Consider the following 12,084-nt stretch of genomic DNA (forward strand, 5'->3'; position numbering starts at 1 on the left):
ATGTGTGCATATGTTTATACATGTATATTTTTTATGTTTAAATTTTGATGAGTAGATGTTGTTTTGTAAATAGGGTAGGCGTAATAAGCCATGGCTTCAGCCTACACCTTTTCGGTTACCCTCTTTGTTTGTAATCAATTTGCTATACATACATTTTTTTTTACCTTTAGTAACCGAATAAACCTTCATTCATTCATTCATTCATTCATTCATTTATTTAAGTGTCCCGCTGCCAGAACACAGACAGCGATCAGGCTATGACCCACTGATGTGATGATGAGGGTGAAATGCTAACCTGTTTGTTGGCCTTTAGGACGGTTCGTAGTGTGGCTATCTGCTCCCTCTTGGTGCTGAGGAGCGATTTGAGTTTGAGGATCTCCTCCACGCTGGCTTCCTGCTCCCGGTCGAATTGACCCAATTCCAGAGAGGCCATTCGCTGGCGAGAGAGCTCTGTGGTGCGGTCCACGGCTAGCTGCAGGTGTCTGATCTGGTCTCGGATGATAGCCACCAGGTTGTAGATGTTCATGGGCTCTTTTCGGGGATCAGCCACTGGGGAGGGAATGGAGGAGACTGGAGATGAAGCTCCGTCGCTGGAGTCTGCGGTGGGGAAGAGGCCGCGGGTCAGCAGGATGGGAGAGCGGCGGCCGCGGCCATCGGGGCTGCACCAACCCTGTGCGACATTAATCCCGGCTTTACCTTCGCGGTAGAAGTCGAGCATGATACGGTTCGGCGTTTCGTTGTTGCACATGCAGACGTGATGATACAGATTGGCCAGTTCCTCGCTGAAGGTGGCGAGCTCATCCTGAGCAATGTTTAGGCTGCCCAGGGATTCGCCCGCCACTTCACTGGCCTGCCGAAGCTCTTTCTCCACCCGGGCCAGATGTTCGCGGTCGGCTCGGCTGCTGAGCTCCAGAGACGTGACCTGATCACTCAGAGACGCGACCTGGCTCTCCAGCTGCGCCTGCTCCTCCTTATATTGGGATTGACAGGCCGAGTGCTCCGCCTTTAACGTTTTGAGCTCCTCCTTCAGTTGACTAGCCTCGGACACTGCCACCTGTGGTATCAAAAAAATTAGCATTTTAAGGGTGCGTTCACAGTCGTAGTTCGGTTAGTTTGGTTCGTTGGGTCCGGACCAAAAAACAAAAACAAAACATATAGTCCTGGTCTGCTAAGCGCTCACACTGGCATTTTTAACTGCGAACCTAAAGTTATCGAACCAAAGGCTCAGGGAGACGCTCACAACCTGACTGGTCGGCTTATATGACGTAGGCGCTGCTTACCGAACATTCAGAACGATGCTGTGTGCTGATTAAACGCCATCATTTTATGCGTGTACATATGGCATTATTTTTACCAGCTGAGAACTCATGAAGAGCTCATAAAATGTTCAAAACAGCTCCAGGATTTCCTTCGTCTGTACCGACTAATGGGCAGCACGGGTCCTTTGATGAGAAGAACCAGGTTTGCTTTTTGTGTGTTTTTCTAGCATTTTTTAAACATGCTCGTCGAACCAAATATTAATGATGCACTTCCCTCCTCGTTGCTCCACGTTTGCCCTCTAACGTTAAAGTTACTCATTTTAGATACACTGATCGATCTTTCCGTGTCGTCAAATCAGCTGACTATGCGTCGCATCTTGTGACATCACGTCCTGTCTTTGGTCCGTGTTGCGTTCATATATCAGTCGAACGCACCAGAGTTCGTTTAGAAGCGGACCGAGACTCATCTTTTTAGCGCTCTCGGTCCGCTTGTTTGGTGCGCACCAGGGTTCAGATGGCAGCATTCACATGTTCAAATAAACTGCACTGGCAATCACACCAGGGTTCGTTTAAATCCAACCAAACATGACAAGTGTGAACACACCCTGAATGTAATGGTGCCAAAACCTTGTGAACTTTGTCGTTGGATTATTTATAGATTACAAATCGTAGATTACTGATTACAAATTACATGATGGAAATTGTAGTAAATTATGTAATCTATAGTATTACACATTTGATTACTTTTGACCTAACAAAACTCTACATAGGAAGAAGGGATGTCACAAGTACCGGTGCTGAAATTAAAAAAATGTGATGATAGCAGCATTTCTGTAGTACTGACTCCTGAGTATATTCGGTACCTGCAGCTGTTCAGTCGCTTCCGTGTTCATCTACGCGCATGCAGGGCTCTAGACTGCAGCCGAATATATACTAGTGTCTGTGAATATTAAACTGCAAAACACTATTTTAATATTACTCCTGCATGTTCTGCATTTCTGTGTGAAGGATGCGCGGTTTCGTTTGCAGCGTGCACGCGCACACACACAAAGATTTATGCCCACACACACACGTGACACTCACTGTCTTTTTAGCCTCTGCTGTGTCACTTTATGATGAGGATATGAACGCATAAACCGTCACTTCATGAGAATTTACCGTTTTGTTTGAGAAAACATGATAGTCATATCATGAACACAGACACTCAAAGCTTTTCACGGCAACCCGTCAAAATAAAAGAAATTGACAGAAATATAATAATAATAATTATGCCAAGCTTATTTTCCACCTTATATTTACTGTTAAACAGCATGTAGCCTTTGAATGGTTATGTATTATTTACATATAATGATTATCATCATAAATAATAAACTCATTGAATTACATTTTTTTTTATATAGTTAAATAAAATAAAAATTATTAAAAAAACATTTAGCTGTGGTATCCAAAATTTGTACAGAGAACTGTAACATTTTTATGGTATCAGTACCGACTACCGAACAAAAAGTGAATTAATGGAAACATATGGTGAAACATGCAGAAAAAATATGTAAAGAAGCATGAAGATTAACTAACGTCGTGTCATTTGCATGGTGGAATTGAATCATTAAATGTGAGCTGGAATATTAACTAATAAAGTGAGATTAAGTCCATAAAGTGTTTTTGTATTGTTTCATGGATTATTGGCAATTGAGGGTTTTATTTCAGGCTTGAGCACAAAACAACTGTAAAAATGCTTAGTACACAAAATAGAAGGTATAATACATTTCTAAATAGATATTTTTGGTATTGAATGAATCACAAGTATACTGTATATTTATTGACCTATGCACCATTTTGAATGGATTTTTTCTTCGTGCCAAAGATGAAAACACCACATAAAGTTACCGTAAAGGGTTAGTTCACCCAAAAATGTAAATTCAGATATTAATTCCTCTCCCTCATGTCGTTTCAAACCCGTAAGACCTTCGTTCATCTTCAGAACACAAGTGAATAGCATCACATTAGGAACACGACGCAGGAGCTGACACACGGAAATGAGAAGACATTGTGGAATAAAGTTTGTTTTTGCGCACTAAAGTATTCTCGAGGCTTCATCATAACATTAAGGTTGAACCGCTGGAGTCACATGACTATTTTAACAATGTATTTACTGCCTTTCTGAAATCGCATGTCAAACTTACAAACTGCTGAAATCACGTGACTTTGGCGATCCGAACCATGAATCGATTCACTGATTCATAACAGTTCGAAGCTTTGTTTTGAAATCAGCCCATCACTATATAAGTCGTTATTTAGGTTTTTTGAGCACAAAAATGCACATGTCTTTATAAAATGATTGTCGAGCCGCTGTAGTGAGATGGGCTTTGTAACGACGTCTTTAGTGCCTTTATGGGTCTTGAGAGAGGAAATGACATTGGTGTCAATGAAGGCCTTTCTGAGCCATCGGATTTCAACACTAATATCTTCATCTGTGTGTGAAGATGAGCGGAGGTCTGACGGCTGGCCAACCACAGGAGGAATTAATCACACAATTTACATTTGGAGTGAACTAACACTTTAAATAAACTGGTGTCTATGGAGAGCTCTCAGATTTCATCAGAAATATCTTTATTTGTGTCTTAAGATGAACGAAGGTCTTACGGGTTTGGAATGACCCAACATTTTTGGGTGAACTATCCTTTTAAATATCGTAAGAAAAGAAAAGTATTTCTATACCTTGTACTTGCACTCCAGGATCTCTGGTCCGTTGATGTCCACCTCGTAGTATTCGGTTTCCTCGTGGCTGTCGCGCTCCTTCTCGTTGTCCAGAGCGGACTGGCGCTCCTTGCTGGCCTGGAGCTTGCGCATGGCACTGAGGTTCTCGGTGAGCCGGCTGACCTTCTCGTGTTGATCAGAAAGCGCTCCATGAGCCTGCTCCAGCTGCTTCTGAGATTCCTGCAGTGTAGACAGCAATGTCACCTTCTCCCGCTCCACCTAAAAACACACATGCGACAGTGATGACTGGCAAGGTCAAATGTATGCGCTAAAAGGCTGACTTCTATAAAGTATTTCACTGGAATGACGCTTTGAAATTGCTGATTGTTTGGAATGATATGAATATCATTTAGTCTTATAAGAGCCAGTGTTGGGCTTTTTAAATGTAATGCGTTACAATTAGGGCTGCCCTCGACTGAAGACTTTTCTAGTCGACTAGTAGCCATCCCTTTAAGTGGTTAGTCGACTAATCGTGCGTTTATATTAATAAGCTATAACTCACAATAAAGAGCCTTTAATTGCCTATATATAATACATACCTAATAATACATACGCATCAGCAAACGTGATGATTATGAGCGCATTGTGAAAAACAGGAGACTGTCTAAACATCTGAATATTTTATTAATAATGTTTAGTGTGTTTTCGGCTGCAGAGATTAAGTTGACGATGCTGACTCGTCATCTATCGCATATATGCATGTTTCATACGGACGTAATCTGAGAATATTTGCTTTCCACTTGAATTGGTTCATTTAAAAGTAGACATTTCACGCTTTCTAGAGTTTCGGTTCATTATTGTGCCGTTCTCAAGTTCACCGAGACGGCAGAAAGGGCCTGATCGTTTATATCATATTACAAAATTACATTGTTTTGTTGATATTGTGAGTTTACAGAAATAAAAGTGGACCCTTTACAGTTTGCATTACTCCTGTATGACCACAAATGACGGAGTAATTTAAGTTAAATGCAAGTGATCGTGCATATCGTGACTAATGGTTAGTCGACTTTTAGGGGGCAGCCCTCGACTGCATTACTCCTTAAAAGTAACTAATAAGGTTACTTTGTTAATTTTTATATAAAGTAATATGCTACATTACTTTTGAGTTAATCAAACTCAAACTGGCTCGCTTTTTCCAGGCCTGGCCGGGTTTTTTTTTTTTACTGAGAAGCTAATGCAGTAATACATTCAACAACATAGCCTACGTTAACACACACCTTCATTATCTTTTAAAAACACGTTTAGAATATTTTATTCTGAGCACTAGAGTGATGTATGTCACGTAAAAGATCTCTTAAAGACTACGGGTTAGATTATCGACTGAACAATTAATTTTACTGAAAGTAGTGTGTGTTACTTTTACATTTTCTTTCTGTTCATGCGCATGAATGAGTGTGCATGTCTAAGAGATGACGCTTTGGAAAAGACAGGAAATTATCATTCAGTAGTTCAAAAAAATGTCGGCAAATTACTCCATTACTTTTTAAAAATATAACTCAAAAAGGAATGTCCACATTTATAAAGTAATGCTTTACTCGTTACACCAAAAAAAGTAACCTGATTACATAATGCACGTTACTTGTGATTTATTATATACATATTATACATATTCTTATGTGAGTTTTGCATTACTGTATTCATTACCTAGGGCAGGACACACAGATTTTAAACTCTGGCCCTAAAAGTTCACTTTCTTGCAGTGTTTAGCTCCAACCGTGATTAAAAACATATTACAAAGCCACTCAAGGGCCAGAGTTGAGAACTCGCCTTCATAATTCAGTCAAAGCAGAAGCTCCTTCAGAAGCACATTTGCTCTGAACATTAATTACAGGACTTGTTGAAACGCACAGCAGTGTAGCCTGTACTGACATGACTCAAAAATGTGGCTGTTGAGATGGAAAAAATCCAAGTCTATTAAAGCAATATGAAGTTTTGGCTCAGTACTGTGGCTCGCGGTTAACAATTAACCGTCTGTTTTGTTCATGTCAGTTACAGGGCGAATGTAATACAAAAGCACCTTAAATCATTTATTCACACGGAACTTGGAAACAATAAATTGTATCAGTGTTTCCCACACTGCGCCACAGAATCAACACTGCCTCCCCCATACTGCGTTTCGATATTCAAAAAAGGTACCAACATGAGGAATTTATTGTCTGGCTATCACCAGACAAAGCTCAATTTAAGATTGAACATTGGTCTGAGGAGTCTGCTCTGTATTTTCTACTGCACAAGAGGCGTGATCAACGGGCATAATTCAAATGACTCTTTATGCAATTAGATAGTCCTTCATCCAATCAGAGCATAGGAGGCGTGATCAACGGGACCGACCCATCGCTTCTCTGTCCGTCATCGTGTTAAACCCGCCAATGGCGCTCCAGGTGGATAAGCCCGTCTGTGATTGGTTCCCGCAAAAGTGTAACAGAAGCAGCAGAAATGAATGGACAGATTTACAGAGTTGCCGGGCGAAATCAAATCACCGGCAGATCAGGCTGGATTTACCCAGTCTAGGGAACTTGTTTGCAATGAGAAACTGACCTGAATGCTCCTGAATAACACCACAGTTGTGAAGGAGAGGATATCATCTGAATTTAGACACTTGAGCCTACGCCTAAAGGTTTAGGAGTTAGGAGCCATTAGCTGTAGCGCCTCCATCAGGCTGATTGGGACAAGCATTGGTGTCATTGTAGGAGGTGTGAGTACTACCAGTATTCAAAGTTTCAAGTCGCGGCGACTGACGGTTTGGTCTGCCCCATCACTTTTAGAGGAAAAAGCTGATCCTTGGAAAATGTGGAGTTTCAGCTCTTGAACCCCTAAAAATTATAAATGAAACCATTTTGTTCCTGTAGTGTGTGGAGTGACCAATACAGCACAACACACACTAACAGATCCATTCACATACAGTCAGAGCTGACTAAATTATGTGTGATTAAAAAAATGCATGCAAAAATAGCAACTGTTAATTTGAGATGATCACCTCAGCTGGTTTCAGCTGCTCTTGCTAATGGAGTCTGGAATGGATTTTGTGAATGATCAATAGGTCATGAGGGCTATGTGAGGGTCTGATTACCATAATGGATCATACAATCTCAAGGTGCAATGGACACATATTGCTCCTATGGTTCTGGTGAGCGGTGCACTCATCAGTCCCTCCAGTTTTCCGCGATCTTTCTCGCCTATACTGTCTCGTCTCGTATAAGTGTCAAGGACCGGGCGAATTGATTACTCTAGATGGATGAATGAGCAAATAAAAGTATAATATGTCAGATAACACTAAAAAAAAGTTAATAAAAGCGCTGTATAGCCTACCATGAACTCAATTCGCTCCTGACACACGGACCGATGTCAGACTGGCGGAGGATTCTGTGCGTTTGCCGCCTAGCAGCGCTCGCGAGTGTACAGATCTATTCTATAAAGGCTTGTGTCCTTGAACAATCATAATCAAATACACCCATGATTATGCCTAAATGTCCGTCTTGGACGTGTCTTGAGTGAATAGGTTTGGGACGTGTGACAGTAGGCTATTGGGTCTGTGTATTGGTATTAGGCCACTGTAGGCAGTAATCTTTAAAGTGAAAGCAAACTATACAGCTGCCTATAGGCTACCTCAACCACTGAAAAAAAAAAAAAAACGTAGCCTGACTTAAACGAAAAAATTTTTTTAAACGACTTTAAAAAACACTGTTTATCTGTATATTTATGTTATATTTATTTGTCCTCGCAGCAATTGTTTATTAGTTCTTATTTTATTACTGACTGTTAACTTGATTAATTAATTATTTGAGAACTTTTTATATTAGGCAATTGCTTATTGCTGTATTTACTTTTCCCAGATATATTTCTAAGCGATCATGTTATTAAAGCTATACCACTGGGCTAGCCTTTTTTGTAAGATACCAAAATAAAGAAGATTTGTGCATTTGTTTGTTCTATTGATGTGTATGACTATTGTGCATCTAACATAATACATCCTATGGTAAATGTGGTATATTATAAAAAATAAAATAAAATAAAACATTGCAAAAAAATTCGCACATTTCTGGAAATTACCACCACAAAATCAGTCATACTGATCGCAAAAATCACAAAAAAATATCGCGAAATCCTGGAGGGACTGACTCATTGCCCGTGTGCATGGAGAGGACCCTTAAAAGGTCAGCGTTTGCAGGTCTACTTCCTGACAGATGGCCGAGCGGACAGCTCATTGTGTCAGATGGGGTGGATCACTAAATGCAACTTCCACTAATAGGATTTAAGCAGTCCAGCTGTCAGCCAATCAAACACAGATCTGAACACACACTAGCCATAGTTTTCAGTCATGTGACTGTCGTGGAGCCTTGGAGGGCAAAACCGCCATAGAACTCCATTGAACTGCAGCACAAACCTGTCAAATTTCCATCTTAAAACAAAAATATGTGAACAAGATATGATCTGTAACATTGAAACAAAGCATTTTCTGAGAAGCTGCTTTGAAACAAACAAGTAAACGCATCAGCTTAACCCATTACCTGCAGCAGTTGTTGCTTGAGCTTCTGGATCTCGGAGATGTTGAGTTCGTTCAGGAGGTTGTCCACAAGGCTGGAGGACGGGTGGAACAGCTCTCCTTTTTTGGGCGTGGAAACGCGGTTGTCGTTGTTGTTGGCGATCTTCTCTAAGCCATTCTCATAGACGTGGAGGGGTTCGTCGTTGTTGGGCTCGATGGTGGTGTCGTCGCTAAACTTCAGCCCGTCGAGCGAGATGCTCAAAGGACTGTGGTACATAGAGTCCCCGATGGTCATGTACTGGGACAACTCCTTCCTTAAGGCGGCCTGTATTAATACACACCAAGAAATACCATCAGTTACACCTCAGACTGGCAGGCTTTAAACTAGATCTATTAAAGAGGCGGGTCTAAAGCTATTTTTAATGCATTCTGCCTTCTTTACCGTTTAAGAGTTGATTCTCATGATAAACATGGACAAAGTTTCAAATAAACGAGTTGGATGTATGACGGAGTATTTCTGTGTCAGATACACTCCATCAGGATTCAAACACGTTTCAGAAAGTTTTTTCCGAGTATGGCCCTGTGTGACGTCATAAAGGGATTCCTTATATGGGCACTTCTCCCGGATGAGCACACACACACACCACCCAGAGAGAGAGAGAGAGAGAGCAAGAGCGCGTCCATGAGCGAGCTTCATTCAGGTTACGTGAGCCGTCGGTGGCGCTGTGTTTTTAGACATGAGATCAACAATGTCACTAAAGAAGTGTTTCTGGAGTGAGGAAAAATAAGATCACCTTGTTCAGCTTCCCAAATAACCCAGAGTTAAGGGAACAGTGGATGCAGTTTGTGTTTCCGGAGTTCTGCAAGTGTGTGTGTTCGTTCCCGGTCATGAGTGTAAACCTCAGGTGTGAGTGAAACTGCTTCAAATGTGTGTTTTGTTGGCAATTAGCACGTAAGTGCATATAATGTGAACAACACCAACGTATTTTGTATGTGTTTGTGTGTGTTTGTGTGTGTGTGTGTGTGTGTGTGTTTTTAGCTCCGCCCACTGCACGCCTCCACGAGCTCGGCTGTTTTCTGAAAGAATCGGTTCAGTGTATCGTGAGATATGAAGGATTAACACTACTCTATAGATACTCGAGATTGACATCAGACTGACAGAAACTTTGTGTGTTATGACCCTTTAAAGAAAGATCAATTAAAAGCGAGAGATTAATATTTTCACCGGGCATGAAATAGACACTGGCCATTTCTCGATATCTGTTCTTTCTTGTCTTTGTTTCCTCGCTCAAAATTTATTTTAATGTATTTCATTTATTTAGTAAATTAATAATATTTAATATCACATCACATTTTATATATATTTTTTCATTTATTTATTATATTCTTATTTATTTTTACCATTTTTCTCTAGACTTCTCACAGGTTTATGGGTCTATGTTTGTTGGTACGAGGTCGATGTAACAGAAAAGGGAGGTCACACTCCCAATAATAATTTAAAAATAAATAAATAAATAAATAAATAGATAAATCTCTTGCCTTCTGCTCCCTCTCAGTCTTGATGGTTTCCAGCGCCTCTCCCAGTTGCCTCTCCGCGATCTCCTTCAAACGGATGGCATCTTCCAATTGGCTGTTCAGAAACTGGGTATCTTCCTCCAAGCGACGAATTTCATGCTTCAGACCCTCAAACTCAACCTGCAAGATCCCGTCACACACACACACACACATTTCAGCTGATGTTTTGTAGCGTGGCGATGAGTTTAGCGTGTCTAAAGCTGCCGCAGCCGAATGTTACCTGGCCCTGTTTTAAGACAGACACATGTTTCTGGAGGGTGATGTTCTCCTCCTCGAGCTCGCTGTAGTCCTGCAGCAGGCGAGCCTCTCGGATCTTAAACTCCTTGATGTCGTCCCGCAGACGTGACCTCTGCAGCTCAACCATCTGACTGTTCTGTAAGACAAAAGAAGAGTGTGTGTTGTTCTGCTTGTACATGTAATAAAGATTGAAGAAACAGGACACAACAAAAAATATTTTTCTGGCCTAAAAAACTTTACAATTTCTTTATTCAGTTTAAAGATTTGTCGATCCCCCTCAAACACAAAACGTTTGTGGTCTGTAAGATTTAATGTTTTTTAAAGAAGTCTCTGGTCCTCATCAAGGATGCATTAATTTGATACTAATATTGTGTTGGTCACCCTCTAGCATTTGTGCTTTGTGTCAGGAGCATTATCCTGCTGGAAGAGCCACAGCCACCAGAATACCGTTTCCATGAAAGGCTGAACATGGTCTCAGCAATGCTTAGGTAGGTGGAGCGTGTCAAAGTAACATCCACATGGATGGAGGACCCAAAGTTTGGGTTTCTGATGCTCACGTGCCACTGTTGGTGCTTTCGGCGGGGTCAGGGGTCAGCATGGGCACCCTGACTGGTCAGCGGCTATGCCGCCCCGTACGCAACAAACTGAGCTGCTCTGTGTATTCTGACAGCTTTCTATCAGAACCAGCATTAACTTCTGGAGCAGTTTGAGCTCCAGTAGCTCGTCTGTTTGATCGGACCCCACGGGCCAGCCTTCGCTCCCCACGTGCATCAATGAGCCTTGGCCGCCCATGACCCTGTGGCCGGTTCTCCACTGGTCCTTCCTTGGAGCACTTTTGATAGGTACTGACCACTGCAGACCGGGAACAGCCCACAAGAGCTGCAGTTTTGGAGATGCTCTGACCCAGTCGTCTAGCCGTCACAATCTGGCCAAACTCGCTCAAATCCTTACACTTGCCCATTTCTCCTGCTTCTAACACATGATCTTCGAGGACAAAATGTTCACTTGCTGCCTAATATATCCCACCCACTAACAGGAGCCGTGATGAAGAGATCATCAGTGTTATTCAATTCCCCTGACAGTGGTCATTATATTATGCCTTATGTTGTTTTTACATGTGAGAATATTACAATATACTTGAATATTTCAGCATCATTACTCACGTGATCCTTCAGAAATCATTCTAATACGACGATACTGCTTCAGATTTTTCCTGATGAATTTTATTTTTCAGGATTTTGTGGCTAGAAACTAGTTCAAAAGAACAGCATTTATTTGAAATTGAATCTTTTGTAACATTATAAATGTTTTTATTGTCACTTTTGATCAATTTAAATGCGTCCTTTGCTGAATAAAAAAATATCTTACTGACCCCCAACTTTTGAATGGTAGTGTCAACTACACTTTTATCCTTTGACCTGCTTCCATCTGTATCTGTCCGTCTCTACCTCTCCTCTCCATCTGTTCCACTGCTCACTCACAAGCAAAAACACATTTCATTTCACCTTTGGCTCATTAATCTCCTCAAGAGGACTGAGCCATCCAACACGATCTCTTTCTCTTCCCAAAATCCTCACTCGTGTCACACCATCTGTCTTTTTTCACAGGGAATTTATTTATAGATACTTATTTTCTTCCTTTCATTGACTTTTAATCCCTATATTGCATTCTTTACTCTGTTAAACAAGACTTCAATCATCATGTTTTTTTTCAACTGGATTTATGTCTGGGCCAAAACATTTACGGATAAGGATGTAAGGTATACACTAATGC

General features: G+C 41.2%; 1 protein-coding gene across 2 annotated transcripts in view; it reads right to left on the reverse strand.

Moving 5' to 3' along the window:
- zgc:171572 (protein bicaudal D homolog 2) overlaps positions 1–12,084 on the reverse strand; it is a 42,274-nt gene that overhangs the window by 14,261 nt on the left and 15,929 nt on the right. For both annotated transcript variants that reach the window (XM_067412941.1, XM_067412942.1), the window contains exons 3-7: positions 10,295–10,447; positions 10,039–10,194; positions 8,525–8,824; positions 3,978–4,235; positions 296–1,054 (exon numbers count right to left, since the gene is read on the reverse strand). In XM_067412941.1, coding sequence (XP_067269042.1) covers positions 296–1,054; positions 3,978–4,235; positions 8,525–8,824; positions 10,039–10,194; positions 10,295–10,447 — 1,626 coding nt within the window. The remainder of the gene's footprint in view (positions 1–295; positions 1,055–3,977; positions 4,236–8,524; positions 8,825–10,038; positions 10,195–10,294; positions 10,448–12,084) is intronic.

The sequence above is a fragment of the Pseudorasbora parva genome, chromosome 13 (genome assembly GCF_024679245.1).
Source record: "Pseudorasbora parva isolate DD20220531a chromosome 13, ASM2467924v1, whole genome shotgun sequence".
Classification (NCBI taxonomy): domain Eukaryota; kingdom Metazoa; phylum Chordata; class Actinopteri; order Cypriniformes; family Gobionidae; genus Pseudorasbora; species Pseudorasbora parva.